Raw genomic sequence first — 24,178 nt, 5'->3', positions numbered from 1 at the left:
ATACATAATATAGAATGCAAAATCATATGCTTAATCATAAACCTTAAGCCTTTCCTTGTGTGAAATGTTTCAGAGATGGGACATTGTACTTGGTAGGATAATGTCACCATTGTTGTTAAACTGAAATAAAGTGGTATTGAAAAAAAGGGCAGAATGAGGCCTGATTTGCTTGTAAAAATATATATAGTGGATAAGTGAATGTGACATTCACTGCAGATTTGCTGGCAAATTTTTCCCTTCTTTGATAAAGCAAATTCAGTCTCATTTAACAACATGTGGTAATAACTGCTCATCATTTGGGAATTATGTTTATCATATTTTCACCTATGCTTGGACAGATCATTTATAGTTCACAAACCTCAATTTGAAGAATTATTTCATTGTGTTCTGTAATAGAAATGGCCTTATTTTCTATGGAGACCCCCAAAAACCTACTGTCTTAGTTGTTGTCTATAGAGCAAATCAAATTTAGGGGTGATTTATAACCTCTTAAATTAATCCTGAAGTTGAGCTTTAAACAAGTCGACTCCATAACTTTGGACTAAACTCTGGGTGCAGCAACAGAGTGAAGGGTTTGGAAATAAGAGCCAACACAACAGCAAATATATTCAAAACAGTATGGAAACAAAAATGGTATATCTTTTCATATTTCTAATATCATAAGAAAAAATCACTTCCTTGAGTAAGCATGAAAGCTATGCATGTAAATTAGTACTGTATGCCTTCATCCAGATCATTCATTTGTTGTACACGGATTTATCATACTTAAACTTCATTCCTTTTAAGATGAAAACAACTGACTGATTTTGATATTGGTGTGTGTAAGAATTGAGTGGCCTCCACAGGCATTTGTCAAGTTGATGCATATCCTGTCTTTGGGGAAATTTCTCCTCTAGACTAGGGTGAGCCTGGTGCAATCAGTTTTATTGGACAGGTAATTTATGCATACATAACAGGCTGTGGAATTAATTTCGATATAAACTATTTGCAGTTCAGTGATACGTATCACTCCTACATTAATATGTACACACATTTTTATCTCACTTACAGCGGTAAAACTGCAGTCAGATCACTGCCTCGATCCAGGAATCCCTGTTAATGGTCAACGACATGGCAATGATTTCTATGTGGGTGCCCTTGTGACTTTCAGTTGTGATCCAGGATACACTCTTAGTGATGACCAGGCATTGGAGTGTGAGCCAAATTTTCAGTGGAGCAGAGCGTTGCCCAGTTGTGAAGGTATGACCTAAAATAATCCTGGTATGTAAAAAGGAATTTGTGTTTTTTCCATATAAATTAGTCCTGCATTGGCAGGATATGCTGAGTAAAATCAGACCTTGGGATTGCTTTATCAAAGTAATATGGTTTGTTCACCTGCAAAGAGGAATAAAGACGGGCTGTGCAATGAGGAGGGAAGTGGGATTGAGGGGGTGGGGGGGAGAACTCACAAGCCCGAAGCTTTATTAGAATTCCTTTAACTTATACATGGAGTGCTTGGGGAAGGGGGGGCTTTTCAGACATCCTCTTCTTCTCCTGGAAAGTCCATGAGGTGATAGTCTCTGAGCAGACCAAGGGACAGTCTGCGGCAGTCCTCAATGGACATTCTTTCCCTCCACTGGATAAGGTGCTTCTTTGCACACCAGATAGCGTCCTTAAAACAGTTCATGATCCTCCAAGCTCCTTCGGCTTCCTCTTCCGTGTATTCACCGTGGAACAGACCATACAACACAGCGCAGTATGTGATGGACGTCCTCGAGACAAATTGGCCCAGTTCCTGTCTCAAGGTCTTCAACACGGCTTGGGCGTAGGGGCACTGCCAGAAGACATGCAAGGCTTTCTCCTCCTCGAAGATGCAGAATGGGTAGTGCCTGTACCTATATAACTTCCTGGTATGCATGAAGGTCCTAAGGGGTAGACCTCCTTAAACTGCTATCCGGGCCAAGTCCCTGTGCCTGTTGGTAAGTCTCTTGGATCTGATGTTCGACCAGATTTCTTAGCAGGTGACTGTGTTCCTACCCGAAACAGGTTACATTGAGTCCCCTTCATGGATTTGCTTGTAGATCGCTTCCACAGGTCCGGCTTGATGCCTTGCAGCTCGTTCTCTTGATGAACTTTGAGGTGTTCAAGTAGAACCAAGGGGTGTCCCAGTTGTACAGGATGGAGCTGTCCCCCCTTGTCCCATCTCAGGCTCCTCTACAGTGAGAGGCTTAGTGGCTTTACACATCATTTTTGAATCTTGCGAAATGTGATCCACTAAACAAAAACCCTGTGCTCGATAAAAAAGTGAAAGTGCAAAAACACCCCACAAAAAACGTGCACTGGGGTACTATTTGTGATCCCTCCACCAAAGGGGAAGGGCCACCCAATTTCCCCAGACCCTCCGAAGCGAGGCTTCAGATGAGGGCTAAGTCTATCCAGCCGAAGCTGAAATGGACCTACTTGACCCTCTGGCCGAAGGCAGACGGGGGCCTTTTCTCTATACTACCGCCTAAGCAGGTCCCAACAGATACCAAGCTGGGAGCTCTCCCGAAGAGAAACTCCCACTAAGGGAGAGTGCCTGGCTGTTAGACCAAAGCACTCTCCAAGACTTCAGGGCTAGCCCATAAGGGAATAGCACCCTCCATCAAAAAAGTGGCACACGAATACCACACCAGTGACAAGTAACAACAGAAAAATACATAAAAAATAGGTGCACAGTGCATAACACACTGGGCAAGGTTTTAAAAAATTGCCCATCTGCACTAGCGGCAGCTAATGCAGATTAGAGGCAAAGTGTTATATCAGCATTAGTGAAGTGCCGAGGTACATTAAAAATCAGTGTGTTCCCGGGCCCAAGTGATTTTAGGGTACCCCTGGATCGCCACTCCAGGGGGGGCGACACTTAGGGAGATTTGCAAAGCTCTCAGGACCGAATGACCAGACCAAGTTTTCCTTGCCCCAACCAGCGAGTCAGTCCACTATCTGGGAGCTCTTTCTCCCGAGAGCTGCCTCTCTCCGGTGGACCAAGCCGGAGGAATTAGCATAGCGCGGCCCCTTACAGAGCTACACCATCAAGTAGACCAACCTTAACAGAGGTACTTGTGCACTGCATTCTTGCCAGGAATACAGTGCCGTTCCACCCTGATCACTGAAAGGATTAGGTATTACACTTGATCTTAGCCAAAAGGCCGAGAAGCGATTAAGTGGCTTAAGGCAGATTAAGGTTGAGAAGTGGCTTTACACATCATGTTCCATCATGTTCAAATTTTCTAAAGTGGTAATTAGCGCTTAGTGGCACCCTGCACCTATAAAAACTGTCACTAATCTGCTCAGCAGTATTTGGATGCCTTCAGGGCTTATATATATTATATTAGTAGAGATTTGGAAGCACAGGTAAACTGGAAGAAAACAGAGCAATCAGGGTGGTATAGTCAAACTGAGAGGTCAGCCAAGAAGTTCCAGCACTTGCATGGAATATAAAAATAGAACCAGACTGTAAAGAGACATAATTGAGGCCCTAGACCAATATTTCCCAAACTTTTAACACAGGGGAACACCTTGAAATCGCTTTAGGGTCTTTAAAGAACCCCTTTTTTTAATTACTATGTTTACAAATCACAGTACATTAGTGTGGTGGTCAGTAGAAGGAATGCATTTGCATTGCTGGCCAGGGGAAAAGCCGCCACCCTTACAGATAGCCAAAAAGATCATTAGTATTTGTTAAATTGCTCATTGCTCAAGGAACCCTAGAAACCTCTGGAGGAACCCTATTCCAGAAACACTGATCTAGACAAATCGGGTAATAAGAAGGTCAAGAATAATGGCACATCCACATTGAAAGACGCAAGATGAGCTGTGCCATAATTGGGGTGGTGTTGTACATGCCGTGATGTACAGAGCATAATTTAAAATCATTCATGCATTTGTATGTCGGTGAACAGGGCCTGTTCAGCAGCGAGGTCATAACAAGTACAATAATCCTCTACAGTGTGAATTTAGAAAGTGTTCACTAAGTGCTAACTAATTATAATTGATTTAGAAGCTTCTCCAAAAAGAACATTCAATGTTATGATTATGAAATCATATTGTTTTGGAGTTGTTTGAAGGTAAAGAGTTGTAATGCAGTACATGTATGTTTGTTCAACGACAGTCTTTTTATTGAGTAAGAGATAAGCTTTAGTAACATTTAATATAAACACTTTAATGTAAACACTTTTTTTAACTAACAATGTTTTAGTGATTTTTTAATTAAAATCTTTAATTCTTTCTACCCAGTTCATTTTTCATGATTAGTAATCCTCTCATGTCATTCTTCCTGCAGCTCTTTGTGGAGGATACATCCATGGCTCAAGTGGAACCATTTTATCACCAGGATTTCCTGATTTCTACCCCAATAACCTGAATTGCACATGGACTATAGAAACATCACATGGGAAAGGTGATAGATCTCAGATTGTTAAATCTTGGTTTTAGGTGCTTATATGTATAGGTTGGCGGGGGCATTCCATAACCCTAACTCTGTATTTTAGGTTAAGGTCTGCCTTTATATATTTATCACATAAACCAGAATAATTATCATTTTATTTTGAAGCAATTTAGTTCTTGTTCATTTTGGTGAATACCTGTGTTTTCATTTTAGGTGTATTTTTTACTTTTCACACTTTTCACTTGGAGAGCGGCCACGATTTTCTTCTCATCACAGAAAATAGTAGCTTTACTCAGCCACTGAAGCGTCTTACAGGATCCAGATTGCCAGCTCCTATCAGTGCTGGACTCTATGGAAATTTTACAGCACAACTCCGATTCATTTCTGACTTTTCTATGTCTTATGAAGGATTTAATGTTACATTTTCTGGTAAGATTTCTTTTTTTTATCACAAGTAATAATAAACAGAACTAAACACTAAGATCTCCACATTCTGCCTTTACTTTACATAACTGCACTTACTTCCAAATACCATCCTAAACACAACCTCTTCTGTGTTAAGAACATGCTCCTTTCTGATCACCTCTTCTCAACCTCACATACAGAATATTTCATGTGTTACTCTATTCGTATGGGGCCATCTCCTACAATCTGTTTGCCACTCACCCATTCCCACTATCTTTAAACCTTATCTAAAACCTCACCTCTTCAGGGAAACACATATGTAAATTTGACCTAGGCTACTTTAACCAGTTACCAACTTGCCACTATACCATCCTGAACTGATAAATATGTGAACCGATATACTCCACATTTTTAAAGAGCAATGAACACATGTCGAACAGTAGACTGAACAAAAATGATGTGTCATCTATTATGTGTACATCTTAAAAGGTACCTAAGAACTGCATGGGCAAGTTACATTTGCTTTTTCAATTAATTTGATAAATGATTAGCATGCAGCACATGTTACATAGGTTAAAAAAGTTAAAAAAGACAGAAGTCCATCAAGTTCATCCACTAGGGAAGTAAACATATCCAAAATATAAAACCCTTTGGACATAGTTGGTCCAGAGGAAGGCAAAAATGTAAATGCAGAAACATCTCCTACCATGTATATTCCTACTCTGAGGTTAAAACAGATAACACTGGGAACGCATTTTTTGTTGACTTAGATCTTACACTTGTTTTTTACAAATTTTTGGGTGGTGAATCTAGAAATGACCCCAATTTTTGCTATCACATCCAGTTTTTACGATACAGGGTACCCTCCATTTTTTTCAAAAAACATACAAATTTTAAATACAATGAAAAAATAATGAAATACTAACTTGGATGTACTGTATATTTAAATTTCTTTTGTTCATACAAAGGATTTATTGTTACCCTGACAATTTATTTACAGTAAAACATTTCAAAATTATTCTGGAGTGTTCAGTGACAATCCCGCTGGATGCTCTAACAAAAGTCAGCCATCATATGTACATCCCATCTACCCCGATACTGGCCTTCCATGACCTTCAAATCTCGGTGGAATAGTTCACCTTGCTCATCACTGACTGCACCAAGGTTTTCTTAGAAGTTAGAAAGATGCAGAAAATGCACCTTGATGCTCATATTGCAACCAAGCATTTTGTAGCTCTCCAAGAGTTTCTGGACAATTTCTGTGTAATTATTTGCTTGTATGTTTCCAAGAAAGTCCTTCACAATGGCTTTGAATGATAACCAAGCATTCTTTTCGACTTCTGACATTGTCCTGATGAAATGTTCATCTTTGATGAGCTGTCGAATCTATCGACCATCAAACACAGCAGCCTTTATTTTTCCAAATGACAGGCTAGGAATACCCAAAATGAGGTACTTGAAACAGTCTCCTTCAGTTGGCAAAGCTTTAACAAACTGCTTCATCAGACCCAGTTTCATGTGCAGAGGCGGGAATATAATATTCTTTCTATCAACAACTGGCTCATGTAGAATTTTTGGGTCACATGGTTTTAGGGCAGATCTTGGAGGCAAATTCCTTTCCACCCAATGTCTCCCACGAGCTCTGCTGTCCCACATGCACAGATAACAGGGATACCTGGTCTATCCATGTTGCTGACAAAGAAGGAAGCATACCATTTTAAAGTCAACACAGATTACCCTATTGTGTTGGTGATATTGCAACAACTCAATGACTCTCCCTATGTCTGCATATTTTTCACAACAAGAGACTGAATGGCCAATTGGGATTGACCCAAATATATTGCCATTGTGAAGGAGGACACACTTTAAGCTCCGCTTTGAGCTATCGATGAATAGTCGCCACTGAGTTGAGGTATAGATTGGAATTCCTAATTCCCCCATTAACTAGGTATGGTATTGCAATACACAAAGCCACTGTCAGTTCTAAAGTACTGCAGAAACGCAATTTCTTTGGTTTGAAGGTACAACACCTTTGTTTCTTTTTAAAATAGGTTTTTCTCATGCAGTCTTGATGCTAGAAGTTCTGAAGTTTTCTTCGATAGTCCCAAATCACTAAACTTATGCTGATCAAATACCTTACGAACTTAGTCCTCTTCAATTTCAAACTCTTCATCATAGTTGTCACCTACTTCATCACCATAATCATGTTCTTCAAGAGATTATAGTGTAACGAAAACCAGCACTGGGATTTCATCTGAATGAGCCACTGGGCGTTTAGCCGATGGTAGACTAGGATACTCTATGTTACATTTATTTTTTTTGTTATATCCTGAAGTTTTCACTATACAAAAGTAACAGTTAAGGATGAGTGAGAATGCCTCTAGCAATCGCGAAACCATCAGAAGATCGAGGAAATTATAACAGGATGATTCAGATGATTCCCTGTTAATCCTGTTTGCAATCCCCAGAGCAGTAGAGGTAATTAACTTATTTAACCTTTAGTGCGGGGGATCGCACACTGAGCTGATCAATGAATGGGCTGCATTCATTGATCAGCACAGCCCGCAATCTTTTTTTTTAAATTCGAGCTTGATCGACGAATTTACACCGGCCATTCTTGCTTACAATTTCTGTAAGCGAGAACGGCCGAATTCGCCGCAAGATCAAGTTTTAAAAACTCGCTTGCTCATCCCTAGTGACAGTCACTGAAATGATCTCCTGGCTCTCGTTAAACCATAGGTATACCAAGTGGCATCTTATCACGTGTTTGTAAACCCTCAACACACTGTTTGCACACGTTATGAGGGGCCTAAGACTTATCTTGATCACCAAGTTTAACTTTGAATTATGCCAAATAGGCTTGCTCTACAAACGTGCTGATGTTCTCCCTTTGACAGGGAATGGTGAAACTGCCACAAATATAAAAAAATGAATCATTGTTGTTTAGTCACTTACGACTAGGAACGACAGAGCCAGACATGATCTGAAAAAAAGAAAATATGTGTGTAAATAGAAAAATAATTTTGCTATTTCACTATGTAGAGCAGTGCACAACCTCTGACCACACTGTTCTGGGTGTAAATGAATAGCCTATACTAATCCACGCTACAGTAATCGCATTATTGTAAGTGGTAGAGAAGAAACCTGACGTGATACAAGAAAAATAACTGAACTTGGTTAAAAATTGTTCCTCAGTGTAATAGACTACAAACAAACAAACAAAAATACATGAACAGTCCTGCCGCCACTAGGGAAACACCACCAGAATCACTGTTTCACTCGGGCATTACCACCAGCTCCTCAGACTTTGCTTCGTTTTAGTGAATTAGAGATTGCTCACATTACGTATAGTATTAAAAGTAGTAATTCTTTTTAATAATGCCAACCAAGAAAAATCCTTCTAAAGGGAGGACGCATTTAATATGTCCTTATCCATTTGTGATCAATAATTCACTTTTCAGTAGTTTATTAGTACCTAGAATTAATTGTACTCAACAGTTTAACGGTTCATGGGGTATGTCAAATTGTTTGGCACAGACATGGCTCACAAAAAAAAAAATAAAGGCACATACTTATCTCCACAGCTGCCTGGTTATTGGGAAGTATGTAATCTGTAAGAAAAGGTTCAGTTGATCTACTTCCACATAATGTCTAGTAATTGCATTTACTTGCAGAATATTTAGCTTGTTTATGTTTTAAATTCTTGGCTCAGCTTAAAAAACAAAGAAGATTTGGAAATTGTATTCTGAGTAAATCACTGTTTAGTGTACTATTCTTTAATGATGGAAAAAATAGTGTACAACTTTACCATTACATCTCTACTCACATTACATAAGTTAAAATTAATAATTGCTTTCCTGTTTATATTGGGCAGTTTAGTCTTGCCTACCAATATCCAGCATTGTATGAAAACTCAGTAAGTGCTTTTTACATACCGTGGCATGGCAAAAGAAGTTATCTTTGAGGGAAGATATATTTTTCTATCCTATGGGAGAGATTAACCAGCAACAGGTCTGCTGGGATTCCAGACCTTGGTTTGCATGTCACTCAAAAGTGTTTTGATCCAGACCAGAGTTTAATTTTGACTGGCCATTAATTACTGCTCAGCTTGGAGCAGCAGGTAAAAAGGGAAGGAGAGGAAGAAAGCTCTCTCTGACCTGGGGCTCAGGAAAGCTGCCCATGAGAGCCATTGTTGTACTACATGTGAGTAAAGGTTGCTGGAACGTTTGTGTTGAGTTGGCTGGGTTAAAATTTAAATGTGACAACTGTATTAGCTTCTGAATGCTTTGTTAGGATATCCAGCCAATGTTGAGATCTTGACAGGTATACCAAAAAGCATTTTCCAGTCCATGACCTTCAACCATGTTAATTTGAACATATTGGTCATGGACCTACAACCAAACTTCCAATTGGCCATAAAAGTGCTTGGTAATGAAATTACCTCTGTGATAATTTTAGAGTTTCATCAATCGACAAAGCTATAGAGCTCTAACAGAGTTCAATGTGCTGTTGTGCAGGGCATTACAAAATAATGCATTACTTTCTTTTTTCACAAACACATAACAGGGTCAAATTATGTTTTTTTTTTACCTGCCTTAAATTTAGCTTTTACATCCACTATGCAGTTCATTTTGTTTTGTCAAAAAGCACCAGTTTGTGTTCACCTTTTGTGTTAACATCTCATTTTATTCTGTTTTGTCAAGGAAACACTCCAGTAAGTAGCATAAAATCTGAAAAATGTATGATGCATCATACAAGTATTGCTGTTTGACTTTTTTTGCATTAATAACAAACGACTTTCTGTGAACTCAAAAGCTTTAGGATTCAGATGATAATGAAGGTAAAGTACAGAGCTGAGTAGTAGATGTATGACATTAAGGCTGACAATGAATTACTTCGGGAAACTGTCTGTCAAAGTTCTTTGCATGTCAGAGTTTTCATTTTTATGCACTTGCCTGGGGATTTAATTAGAATTTAAAAGGAAAATGCTCGAATTAGAACGGTATATTGTTGAGATCGCCTCTTCCATCTTCTTTAAGACCATGATGAGAGACATAATAACCAGAGCAATTAGATTTGTGTGGTACCGAATGGGTTATCCTCAGCAGGCCTTGTCATCCTGATTTAATCAGTTGAGTGAGTGAAAAGGCAAGACCTCCAGTCGGCTCTTCCGGTCTCATCCTTCCTTGATGTTCATACTTAATTTCATAGTGACGGATACAAATGTTCTGCCAGAGGCTGTGTGTGTAACACTGCTGCTCTGTAGACAATGCATCCACTTCTCAAATCATGTGGCCCTGTCAGTTGCTATGTATAATTTATTGTATAGAGCTGACAGTGATCACTGCTTCATAGCAATGTACAAGTTGTACTTTCTATGTGCTAAACAGATTACAATCTACTCAGTTGGAAAATATGTATAAAAACCTAGCACACAAACAATATACATTAACTTCTGCTTTTGTTGTTAAATAGCTCCCATCGGAACAAATATTCCTGGGATTATAACTTATATAAGCAGTAACTGTACAGGTGGCTTTTTCTGGCCCCTTGCAGATTAATTGCACCTTAGTCTTATTTTATTATTTTCATACACAAACCATGTATTTTTCAAAACAGTTTTATTATTCATTAAAGTGTATTTTAACCCAAAAATAAATCAACTATATTGCAGTTTACCAATCTTTAGATTTAGTTGCTGCAATGTTTTCTTTTATTTTTTTTCCTTTGCTTCAGTCTATTGATCCTGAAAATTCTAGCGTGACAACAATCTATGATTTATCAACCTAGTTGGCTTGCTCCTGATTTGAACTGCAAACAGCTTCCCCTCCTCCTCCATCCCCATAACATAGGGAATAATCGAGATTATGGTTCACAGAGGGAATTGGGAAATGACTATTATTGATTAGTAAACTACAATTAATTTTGTATTTGTTTGTGCATTTAATGCCATGATTTGCAGTTCACTTTGGAGATTTTTAAAAGAAATGATGTGTGCTCTTTATTCATATGTTGTTATATAAATAAACTCTGACACATAATTTCTCAGGAGGTTGATAAAATCAATTGACCAACAGGACGAGGTTGGACTGGCATTTATTTCCAGTTTAGTTTGAGGAGTTGGATATCTACACTGTATAAATCAATAAAATGAACATGGGAAATATGCATAGCATTTAAAATAGTGTCAGGTGTTGTGTGTCTGCAGCTGTACCCGAAGTAGTGTGCAACAGAACAGAGAACAAGCATGTGTGTTGTGTAAATGTAATTCCCTGTTTATGTTTTCTATAGAATATGATCTAGAACCGTGTGATGAACCTGAGGTCCCCGCTTACAGCATCAGAAAGGGTCTTCAATTTGGGGTTGGTGACTCGCTGACATTTACCTGTTTTCCTGGTTACCGTTTGGAAGGAGCTTCTCGTATCACCTGTCTGGGAGGTAGACGGCGTGTGTGGAGTTCGCCTCTCCCAAGGTGTGTTGGTAGGTGGTCCTGTGCTTTATTTTTGTTTGTTTCCCTCATTAATTATTTTATACATATGTAGTAGATAGATCATCTTTACATCTTATGCTACAGTTGTAGGCCTTTAGGTATTTAGAACAGTATTTATTTGCTTAGAAAATGTATTTACCAGGATGGATATATGTATGCAGGCAGGGAGAAATAGAGGGCAGAGGTATATGGAATAATAAAATTGAGAAAATAGAAAAAGAAAACAGGGATCATTTGTCAAAGTAATCCTATGGGGACATGTGTGCAGTCAATACAGTACACAATATTAGACAAACAAACCATTAGATGAATATATCTAAGATCGATAGAAAACACTAATAGAACACGGGTACAGATACGTTTTATTAGTACCACTTTATGGTCATGGTTCCCATATTTGCAAGACATTTTCAATGTGATATCCTTATCAGGCAACAAGCAATTTATAATGGATAGGATAGCTCTGAGCTTCTGGTCCTCTGCATGAGTACAGCTTAGGAAAGATGACATGGGGAGTGCATATTTTAGGGTACAGTGTTTTGAGAGGTGAGGACAGCAGAATTTAGATGATACAGCAATTAGGAACAAAAATGTAGAAATAAGTGAAACAAAGTCAAGAGAAAAGATAGAGAGCCACGCTAAAGCTAGTAGTGAAATAGAATGTGATTTAATCCTAAATAGACACACAGTGAGGAGGATGAGAACTAAGAAATATGTAGCAGCAACTTGCATTCCATAACAAATGATAAAAGCAGATTACCAAAGATTGCTTCCTGGGTAAAAAACACAATCATTTTGTAATCGAGCCTCATTTTTCACACCTATTTTTTAAATTTTTTATGAAGAAATTTTTATTGAATTTTTAGAAAAATACAGAAGATAAGACGTATAAACAATACGAATAAACAATACGAATATGTATAAAAAGAAAAAAATAAAGAAGAAAGGGAGGTCCAAAAAAATAAAGTATGAAAGAGAAACAAAGACAAAGGAAACTACAATGGCATAGAAAAAAAACAATATCAATTACTAGTATAAACAATATTTTCATATCATTTACATGGTAGAGAAAGAAACTTTTTCCAGTATTTCCAGTTATTATGTAATTTGTGGTATGCAAAATTACTATATGCTAATGTATGTTCGTAGTTGTAATTTAAGTGGATTTTCTGTATAACATCAGACATACTTGGTGGATTAGACTGATTCCATACATTAACTATAGATATTTGTGCTGCAATAAAAATGTGGGTTACTATCACTCTATAAATGTATGGGAATCTATCAATTACCAAATTAGACAGTGCAGCATCTGGAGTTGTTAGGCATCCTGTTACTGTAGATATTAACACAAAAACAGAATTCCCAAAACTATGCAAATTTCTACACTCCCAGAACATATGTACATAGGTGCCTAAAGCACCACATTTCCTCCAACAAAAAGGAGAGTAATCCAGCATAAACATAGAAAGTCTATTTGGTGTTCTATACCCCCGAAACAAAGTCTTTTGATAATTTTCACAGTGGGATACACAGTTAGAGTTGGTAGAGCAAGATAACATAGCAGCTTTCCATTGGGAAAGCGAGAATGAAGTCTGTAAAACCTTTTCCTATATAGAGAAAATGTGCAATCTCATCCATTTGTTTTTGTTTCGAGTTAAATTGTAGAATAGGAATATGCCACCTTTACAAAAATTGATATCTTGACTTCTTTTCCAAAAAATTAGGGACACAGAAATTTCTTTTAGAGAAGATGTATAAAGTAAATGAGTGATTTGTAACATTTTAAATTTGTTTAAAAAGGAATGAAATATCGGTAACCAAGTTTATACCAAGACTGCAAATTTAGATTTAAAAAATTGTAATAGTATTGGAAGTTGAGTCATTCTGTATCTACAATTTTTGCACATCTGAGTTTCTTCCATGCATAAACACACATGATTTTCACACCTAATTTAAGTGTACTTTAAGATAACTTGACTTAGCTTATTGAAAAAGTGTATAAAATGTATAAAAGAATTGTTGAAATGAATCTGTTCTAAGAAAAAAACAAAGTAAGAATGATACTTTAAACAGACATACAGTGACTACCTTTTTCAAACCCTCCCTGACCTACCCTATACACTCTAGGAATCCTATGAGAAGGAGTTTCTTCTTCTTTGGTGCTGTGGGTCAATGAGCAGCATCAGGTAGCTACTATGTTTTTTCACAAATCTAAGGGTTTGGTGCACTTTTGTGTAAACATATAATTAAATGCCTTATGCGGGTTTCTTGAAGGACATATTGCATTTTAGATTTTCTTTAGTGTGTGGTGGGTTGCCACATTGTGAGCAGCTTTTCAAGGAAACACATTTTTTTCAAATTATTGCTGCCTGGGATGCAAAAGGAGTGTACCTAGACACCCACAAGTGGCTGCAAAGTTATGGATTCAGATTCAAGCATAGAGAGGACAGTTGGCAGAGGAGGGCATGGTGACAACAACAAAGAGGTCAGGCCAGAAGGAGGCACAGGCTGCTTAGAAGCAAACAGGCAACAAGGAGCTGTGGTGCATAGGACTGCTGATGAAGTTCTTCTACCAGGTATTCTTCAATATACAGACATCACAGCAGCCTATTTCTACCAGACATGGTGACTTAACAACCAGCAGCAAAACAAAATGATTCCCTTCAACCAGAACCAGCAACAGACTTGGCCATATGCCTTCAACCAGAATGTACCTTAGAGCTAGCTACATAGTTTCAGCTACATGGTAAAGCATGGCCACAAGATTTCTCACAAAAGTCACAAGCATATCCACTTTCCGCTACTACTACTACTGACACTCCAAAACTAAATGAAGAATTGGAAATGCCCAATTCCTACCACATTTTTTTCAACGATTACCTGTCAAAAAAAGTAAGGATATGACCAGAATGATGATTCTGTCAGCATTCATTGCAACAACAGATGAACAGTCAAGAAAAAGCTGGCAGAGCTAAAGTAGAACAGGTGAGTTTGAAATATATTTCTACGTTTTACATGTATGTGTTTTTCTTTTTATTTACCTTAATTCACTTTTAATGTCATTGATTTTTGTAGCTATGCCACTGGTGACAATCCTTCAAAGAGGGTGGTATATAAAGAACTGGTGAAACTTGGAGTTCTTAATCAGTTTTGTAAAAGATGAAGGTTTGGCTGTTTTTCCTACTTCAAGTAAACTCTTTTAAGGAGAGGTATTTTTCGCCTATATATCATTTTATACAACTTTGTTTACATTGTGTGACATTTTACATGGCTTGGTTGCTCATAATACATTACTATGTCAAAAATGTGATTGACATATGTTCTGCCATAATGTTATGGACTCAAGAAGGGAAACAGGTTGTCACACTTATGTTCGTTATCAAAAACACAGCTCTGAAATGATTAAACATTACAATAAATGAATGTAGCCTTTGGTTTATTTACTACTCATACAAAGTAAAACACCAGACATCAGAAATTGTCAAAGTAAAATACCAGTGTCACCAGAATTAGAGGTGAGGGTAAATTTTTCAATGGAAATACCTGTTCTGAAGAAAAATATTCAAAAGGGGGATCACATTGTTAAGACTGCATCTCAGATAAGGAACTTTCCCCATGTGACACAGACAAACTAAAACTTGGAATCTAAATAGGAGTGACACATCTAGCTTTGATAAATAAACTTTATGTAGATATAAAATGTTCTAATGTGTGTTTTTTTTCTTCCAGAAACATAAGTGTTAGGAAGTCCATGTGTGAACCTGCATAGCCCTTTGAAACTTACCATTGCTCAGCTCTAACTACAGACTCTTGAGGAGTACCTTTTATTTATATGTTTGAATCAAACTAAACCAGGATGATGTTACTATTTCAAGTTAGCTTTTCTACTATACCTTGTTTGCCACACACGTGTAGAAGTCAAACCAATGTGTAAATTTAACTTGGTCAGATTTTCATTTCACAAGAAAACACCTCTCCTGATTTTATGGTTCACATACCTTAAGACTCAATCAAACCTACAATCTTTACAGGAAAATGCAGAGACAGCCAATGATCTGTGTAATAGTAAAGATATGTTGTCATGAATCTGGCAAATAGGAAAAGTTTTCAGTTTGCTAAAAGGAATTACAGCTACTTTTGAATTCCATGTTTAATTAGGTAGCAAACCCTCCGAAGACTGTGTGAAGGTCTGAGATTTAGTCAGAGTTCTTATTTTATTTCAGATTGTTAAATTAAATATCGTGATCATGATAATACATTTTGATGTCCTTTTTGTGTAAGCTGAATATTATCAGTCTTTGTGTTAAACTGGTCTCTGCTGTTTTGCAAAAAAAATTTTGAAACTTTTAATGAAAATAAACGGTTTAAATATTGTAAAATACATGACAGCAAGAAACACCATCAGCATCAGAGTATAATGTATATAATTTTTCATCATATTTACACATTGATATTTAAGTATTTATTATTGTTTATTAATATTATTATTAACCTAATTATTGTTGCTTATGTTCCTATAGTTTTTTTTTTAAACAAAATAATATGTACATGTGTCAACACATGTTGCACATGCAAAGCTACCTAAAATCTAGTCAATTTTTAATGCAAAAAATGCACATGCCCCTTTGAAGTCCACTTTGAAGTTGCAAAACTTTTTCTTCCTATAGAGTCTTAACTAGGCACCCAAATTTTAAAATTAAGGGAAACCAGGCTCTAACAGAATATACTTGCAATGTAATCAATTTCCACAGCCGGTATTATTTAAGGAACAGCAGGTTCCTTAAATATTGAAGGTTTTGGCAAATGTTTAATTATGTACTTGTTATTTTAAGGGGGTGCAAATTCCATTTGTATGTGCTTTTCCTGCTTTGTTACTGCTAATCTTGAACTAGGAAGCCATATGTATATAGGTTTTCCTTAATATGACTATTACCCTAGCACTTAATGTACGGAAAGAATAATTTGTAAGATTACTCTTGAGAGCGATTTAGGGTGCTCTTTTCACAGAATAAAGACATTAGAACTCCAATAGCACTCTCCCTTAAACTAACACTTTTGCTATACTACTTCACTTCAAAATCCAGATTTGTTCCTAGTTAAAAAATGACCGAATTTATGTATCACACTGAAAATAATCTTTACACTACACTAAGGCTTAATGCAAAAATGTGGGGGTCAAAAAATTTCTTTTGGCAATGTGGCATGTTCTTGGAGTGCCACCAAGTTGTCCTATTACTTGTAATTTGCAAATATCAGAGAAATAAAATAGGGAAGGATAGGACAGTCCGGGAAGTAAAGAATAATTGAAGTGTAGATATGGTAGCTGCGTTATTTTCTTTTTAATGCCACCTTTGCCTACATTTTCACCTAGTGATCCTGTCAGTAAAAAATATTTGTCTTAGAGTGGCAATTCTTGCTCATTGCACTGTATGTATAGATACATAATGTTGACACTATATGGCATGGAATATGTTAAGAATACAGAATAGTAGTTCACAAAGATGAGCTAGGAAAAGGCTGATAACACTTTTGGAGATAATAATTCATTAGAGTGCACAAGACAGCACTGGAATTCTAGGAAAATGAACATGTAGTTTTTGCACTTGCCAAACAGATATAACAATTGCCAATGCAAGGTAAAAAAAAAGTTAATTAATAGGGTTTATGCAACAATGGAGAGAAGTAGCGTTTGCATAAAAATAGATAAGAAATTACTTATAATATTTGTGTTTTAGAATACTATTTTTTCATATTTAAAATTATTAGTAGGACAGATATGTCCTAACTTAGCCTTGAATGTCTTTATATCGAGCAACAACATGCTGCGTTTACATTATTATTGCCTTTTCAACATCTAGAGCTAATGTTAACCTATTTTTATTCCTTTTGTCAGACTTGGTTAATTATCTTCCTACAAAAGATAATTAAATGTAATTTTATTGCTCAGGTAAACTTCTATTTTTGTGGAAACAATATTTTCTCAGCACCCTGCTTTATAATAGCTTACATGTACAATCGTGCAAACTTTTTTTTTTATATCAGAAGACCTAGAGCTGAATGTTTCATAGAAGATAATAGAAAATTCACACTCTTTAAAATGTGCAAAGGCTCTCACAGCACAGCTTAACATCTTCAGTTCATGCAGCAAGACTTGAGTCAATCTAGTGTGGCAAAGTAGAGGAAGGTGTTAGATTGTAACAGGTTCGCAGTGCAGTGTCAGTGATTTTTACACTCCTCATCCTTTTAGAACAATATGAAGTATATTTAAAATCCCATTTAACTTGGTTTAATCTTAACGTGGTAGTTAAGATAACATTGCTTAAAAAAGCGTTAAGGAAATATGACATTCTAGTGGTCAAATAGGATTGTCATGATGAACATGATGAGTACTGGTTATGCCAACATTGATTTAATGCAGAATGAAACCAGTGTGAACTAGGGGACATACAATGAAATAGTTTATAGCTTTTACTAGTAAAATAATTAGCATGATTTAATAGGTGGTAGATATGGATAAATGTTCCCCTCCCTTTTAACAATTAACAATCATGGGTCTTTTTGTAGACCTTAACTCCTTTGCCCCATCTTCTTTTTCAGCTGAATGTGGAGCATCTGTCACTGGGACGCAGGGTGTTTTGTTGTCACCTAATTACCCGGCCAACTACAGCAACCATCATGAGTGCATCTACTCCATCCAAAGCCAACCTGGCAAAGGTGTTCAACTTAGGGCCCGGACATTTGATCTTGCCCCTGGAGATCAGCTGAAGGTTTAAAATCTTTTTTATTTTATTGTTCAAAGACAGAAAAAGTTTGACAAATAAAGTGCTGTGCAGTTGATATTAGAATCTATATTAAATGCTACTAAGTGGTTCTTCATAGGTCAAGGAAGTAAAAAAATAGGATTTTTACTGTATTTTTCAGTGTATTCAGTAGTTTTGATGTATCTGTCTTTGTTTGTTAGTATATATACATTTAAAGATTGCCTACTGCTGAAAGTGTTGCAGACAAAATGGGCCTGATTTATTAAAGTTCTCCAAGACTGGAGAAGAGAAACTAGGGATCACCCAGGTTCTCCAATGATACTTATCCAGTTTTGGACAATTTTTTTAAATCAGGCCCTATCTACACCTTTACTTTGAAGTACACTACAGGACATACATCTGGAAAATACTGGGATAAATGTATATTTTGTAAAGAAATTTGTATTTTTTATCTTTTTTCTAACTGAATATTTCACTATGTCCCCAAACTGATATATTTTTTTCTATAAAAGTGGGATTACATTTTACAGGACAAAATAAATGTCAAATAAGCCCGCCCCAAACAGTAGAAGGATGATTCATAAAAGGATATCTTAATATTCAATTTACAGCCTAATATTTTATTTTACATTTTAGCCTTTTATGGTATATATTGATCTATGCATTCCCCATTATTTTGCCATTTTAGCCAATATTTATTCGAGTCAGGGCTTCTGTTCTGGGCACTGAGCTACATATGTATACATGTAACACAGTTATATAAAAGTGTTATTTGTAAAATTCTACTGAATTAAATTGTGAACATCTTGTATATAGCTGGCAGTATAAAAATAAATGAATCCATAAAGCCGAAGGTATCTGAAATGTTAGCCCATGCTACCCATTATTGGGTCTGATTTATTAAATCTCTCTAGGGCTGGGGAATATAGACTGTCATTGGTAGACCTGGGTAATCCTGCAAACCTAAAAATGTTTTCTTAAAAATAATTAAATGATTTCAATCCCAATGAACCAAATTCATTCCAGGTTTACTGGATCATCTAGGGTTACCCATGATGGTCTATTTTCTCCATTCTTCCAAAGCTTTAATAAATCAGGGCCATTGGAACTTTGAAGTTTAGCAGTCAGTCTTTGTCCTTATATGTGCCTATATAATTATCTTTAGATATTCAACAAATGTGTAAGTTTATGAGCAAAGAGGATTACTTGACTTATTCTCTGTGGCAGAACAATCTTAGAGTAGTGATTCTCAACCAGGCTTCCACCAGATGTTGCTAGGGGTTCCTTGACCAATGTGTGGATATAGTAAATATAGTAGAGGTTCCCTGAAGTTTCAGGGGGTTCTCCTATGTTACAAGACTGAGAAACACTGGACTAGAGCAACTGTTCTTTTTATCTGAAGCAGTAGGCATAATGTTTAGAATCTATATTGGGCACATACAGTATATCTAGGAAATCACCTATAACACATCTTTGTGATCATTGAAAATCCCACATTAGGAGCTGTCTATTTGTGAACAAGCATTCTCAACTCATATCCCAGAAATGCCTAAATAACATAAATTTTAAATAAGGTCAAGTATTAAAATATATATCATGACATTCATACTCAATATAATCTTTTCTTTCCTTCTTTTGCAGGTGTATGATGGGCATAATAATTCTGCCAGACTTCTTGGAACATTTAGCCATTCAGATATGTTGGGGCGGAGTCTGAACAGCACATCCAGTGCTTTGTGGCTTGAATTCATTACAAATGCAGAAAATACCAGTAAAGGATTTGAACTGTACTATTCCAGTGAGTCAAAGCTCTAAATATGTTTTATGTAAAAGAAAACTATAATAATTTAATTTAAACATGCCTCGATCTTTGTTGTCTACATAGCAATTTCCTAAACTAGATCAACATTATTTTGATAATCTCCTTTCTTTTACACTTAGCTTTTCATACATTTTTACTGCTTTTTTTATAAAGTTTGTTGTTTTTCTTTCACATTTGGAAAAAAATGAGCTAAAGAAATATTATTATTATTTACTAGTATTTACATAGCACCGTAATATTACGCAGCGCTGCACAAAGTCCAAAGTCATATCACTAGCTGTCCCTCAATGGGGCTCACAATCTTATTTTCCTTTCATAGTCATATCTCCTAACTATAACCTAAATATTCTTCATTAATCCTTTTATACTAGCAAGTAATTAGAATGGTTTCAGGGCAGCCCATCTGTGTGTCTCCATGGTTTGTGGAAATGTTTCTCTTAAAATAATGTTGTGAGTATAACTATATAGTAGGAAGAGATGAACGGAAGCCCTTCAACTAAACCAATGTGAACTAACTAAACCACAGTAAAGCTTTCCAAAAAGAGAAGGTATATATATATATGTCTTTTTTCATCACATATCAAAAACAAAATTAAAGGACTATTCCATGTTTCAATAAAATGGGCTTTAACCACCTGGGCGTTACACTGAGGTCTAGATTTCTGTTCCAAAAGCGTTACAGGTTTTCATGAAATTTTTTTTTTTAAATTGTAGACCTGTAACTTACAGAAATATGTCCGAATAGGGGTCTAGTAGATATAATGAATATAAAAAATGTTTGAAACACACAATCATGTAAAAAAAAAAAAAATTACTTTTAATAAAATTAAAGGAAAAACACAAAATTCAGCTTAAACAAGAATACATAAATAAATGAAAAATACTGAAAATGCGATAATTCGGTATACTGTATAGTAATATATTTTTCTAAAACACCTCCCTAGTGTCCGTCACATACCTATAGACAAAACCACATAAATATATTTTCCATTATTTTGTATTGGATTGGATACAGGAGTTTGTATTCAATCCAATACTGAAAATGCGATAATTCGGTATACTGTATAGTAATATATTTTTCTAAAACACCTCCCTAGTGTCCGTCACATACCTATAGACAAAACCACATAAATATATTTTCCATTATTTTGTATTGGATTGGATATAGGACTTTGTATTCAATCCAATACAAAATGGGAACAAAATTCAAACTCTCATTTTGTATTGGATTGAATACAAACTCCTGTATCCAATCCAATACAAAATGAATGAATGAGTTTCAATTTGAATTTCCCGCACACGCGCCGACATCATCGCGCACGCACGCACAAGAAGCTGTTTTTTTCCTCCGCCGGCCGGCTGTTTTTTTCCTCCGCCGGCCGGCTTCTTGTTTCAGAGATCACCCGGCGCTGGAACGAGAACGACGCTGGATGATCAGCAGGACCAGGTAAGAAGCCGGCCGGCACCTTGTGTTCCGCCGGCTGGCCAGCGGAACACAAGATGCTGGCCGGGTTCTTACCTGGTCCCGCTGGTATACGAGAAGGCACCCGACGCTGGAGAGGGAGACCGACGGATGACGATCGACGGAGGACGATGCTGGAACACGAACCTGACGCTGGATGAGCACAGGGGGACTGAGATTTTCCCTAAATTAAAATCCCCACTTACCTGGGTAAGTGGGGATTTTAATGTACGGAAAATCTCGGGCTTAACGAAAAGAGCAACTTTTTTTAGCCCATACGAAGGTCGGGCTTAACGGTCGGGAGGTTAAATAATGGTTATACATGCTTTCTGAGTCCCAGGCTGTACTTTACAGGAGCCATGACTTCCATAAAGTGCATTGATGACTGCCGAAATGGCGGAAACTACTGCATGCAGTTTGGAAAGAATTGATCTCTAATGTTAAGGTATATTTGCACTGTATGTTCTGGATGTTCATTTGGCCATTGGGACATAAAGGATGTTGCTAACTCTGCCTACTGTTCTAAATGGAGGGAAAAAATCTCCCATTTTATGATAGACTTATGTGCAACTTATGTGCCATTTGTCAGTAAAATCTTCAGAAATACCACCACAGAATATTTTGTTCTAACATTTTAGCAATGTTACCTTTTTTAGGTAGCTTGTTTAGACTCTGCTTGTTTCCTAAACATAAAAAATGTTACTAATAGTTCATTGTAACCTTTATTAGGAAAATGCAAACATTGCTTCAGCAGAGTCATCAGCAAACTCCAGCCTTTAGGCCAGATACAGCCTAGCTGCTAGTTCGTTCCAGCCCTCCAGGGCCGCGGCTTGCCGGCGGATCGGCCAGGGGGCGTTAGGAACTACCGGAGCCGCTGGAGCTCCTGTGCCACCCCCTTGCAGTTGCTACCCTATTTACCGCAGCCGGCGTTGATATTCCGCCGTCGCAGTAAATAGGGAAAGCTCCCTGAAGGTAAATCCCTCTCCTCCGCAATGCATACGGAGAAAAGCGATTTCACTTCAGGGGGTGTTCCCTGGTGGTGGGCGGAGCAATTGGGGTGGGTCCGGCCTAGTGTGCTCCCGCCCAACCCATAAATGGCTTAGTGGCCATAAAACTTTGCCGACCCCTGCTTTAGTAGTTCTTAGGTTGTGACCTTTACCAAGAATCTCTGCTTAAAAATAAAAGTGGTAACATATTTAGAATATGCAGTGAAACGACAAGAACACATGCCCTTCTTACTACCAGTAGTTATAGGTATTTTGGATACAAATATTTTTAGATTTCACAACAGCCACTGAAATGATTGCTCATTTCCTCTCTATGTCTATTGAGAGTAGACTCTAGCTAGCTTAGGGTTCATTACGGAGAAATTATATACAAATTTAGGCGAAGCAATTGTTGATTTCATTTTCATTCCTGTTCAGGCATTGAAAATTGTAGATAGAGTTATAGGTATATTTTTACATTGCAGATGACCACAATTTTACTACCATGTGGCCTTTCTATATCTAAGAATATACAGACAAACATCTATAAGAACTGACCTCTATTCAGACCTGTGCTTCCTGATGTGTTGCATTGCACAGTAGAGTGTTACTAAGTGCTGTGATTTTCTGCAGTTCACATGCATTGAACTGAATTGCCTTAATAAAGTGAAGCGCTCTTCAAAAACAAATGGCACCACAACTAGCTAACGCATTAAATGCACTTTGATTTGTATTGCAGTAACACCTTAATGGGTTCCTAGTAATTTTCTATAATATACAAGTAAATATTTTTTTTTAAAGCATAATGTTGTGCACACAATGGGCCTGATTTAATAAAGCGCTCCAAGATAAACCAATAGACCAGGTTGACTGGATCACCCATGTTCACTCATGATAGTTTCTCTTTTATTAGTTTTTTTTCAAAGCTTTAATAGATCTGGCTCAATGTGTGTTAGTTAGAGAAAATCTGTAGTATTGTAATATGGAAGCTGCTACAGATAAATATATTAGGTCTCTGGATTTTATGCTGATCCACTGAGGCTGATTTACTAAAGTTGTCGTGACCCCCATTTCAGTTTTTTAATAGAAGGCTCTATATGGGTTTTTAGTATTAGAACTTCTTCTCTCATCATGCAAGCCAAAACAGCTTGATTATAGGCTATACTGAAGTTACTTGCAGATGATTAGAATGGTAAGTTGAATTTTAACACAAGGAATTTTAATTTCATTTGTACCTTTTTCTTTAACTTTCTGTACCCTTCCAAGGCCGGTGACAACCAGCCAATTCAGAAAAAAGGTCCACTGTAACAGACTTCACATTTCCCTCAGTACACGTTTCCTTAAAAAATAATGTATTTGCCTTATATTAATTATATTATTATGTTACCTTTTTAGTTGTGTACATTTTTTTTATCCATTATTTTGCCAACATTTTTTGGGAAATTATTTTTTACGACCTTACATTATTTTAGCTGGCCCTGTGCCTTGCTGACACCACTGCTTCGTTTTATAGACTCATTTCATCTATTTCATTAGTCTTTGCATCGTCCCATCTTGGACAGTCACTAAACTTACTGTCCACACAGTTCTCCTTCATTTAATCATATCAGTAGGCTGGCAGACTTTTGGTGAGAGACTTTCGCTCAATTTTTTTTCTAATTGACGATTTCCACATGAGGAACAAAGCAACAAAAGGCTTCTGAGGATTGTCTCATTACCTGCTATCTTTTCATGATCTTATAGGAAAGCAAAGCATTTGTCCTTTGTACCTGAAGTTAATAAGCAGTCTTATTACAGAATCATCCTGAGTCAAAGCTTGTAGATCCTGTCATATATTCCTCATT

At 36.9% G+C, this 24,178-nt stretch overlaps 1 protein-coding gene across 2 annotated transcripts in view; it reads left to right on the top strand.

The window, feature by feature from the left end:
- The window catches only part of CSMD2 (CUB and Sushi multiple domains 2), a 576,326-nt gene that overhangs the window by 445,961 nt on the left and 106,187 nt on the right, over positions 1 to 24,178 (top strand). For both annotated transcript variants that reach the window (XM_072418831.1, XM_072418823.1), the window contains 6 exons: positions 1,051 to 1,239; positions 4,301 to 4,417; positions 4,619 to 4,834; positions 11,102 to 11,290; positions 17,901 to 18,070; positions 19,706 to 19,862. In XM_072418831.1, the coding sequence (XP_072274932.1) occupies positions 1,051 to 1,239; positions 4,301 to 4,417; positions 4,619 to 4,834; positions 11,102 to 11,290; positions 17,901 to 18,070; positions 19,706 to 19,862 (1,038 nt within the window). The remainder of the gene's footprint in view (positions 1 to 1,050; positions 1,240 to 4,300; positions 4,418 to 4,618; positions 4,835 to 11,101; positions 11,291 to 17,900; positions 18,071 to 19,705; positions 19,863 to 24,178) is intronic.

This window comes from Pyxicephalus adspersus, chromosome 1 (genome assembly GCF_032062135.1).
Source record: "Pyxicephalus adspersus chromosome 1, UCB_Pads_2.0, whole genome shotgun sequence".
In the NCBI taxonomy this organism is placed as follows: domain Eukaryota; kingdom Metazoa; phylum Chordata; class Amphibia; order Anura; family Pyxicephalidae; genus Pyxicephalus; species Pyxicephalus adspersus.
The sequence above is the reverse complement of the archived record's forward strand: the minus strand, read 5'-3'. Positions and strand labels throughout refer to the sequence as shown.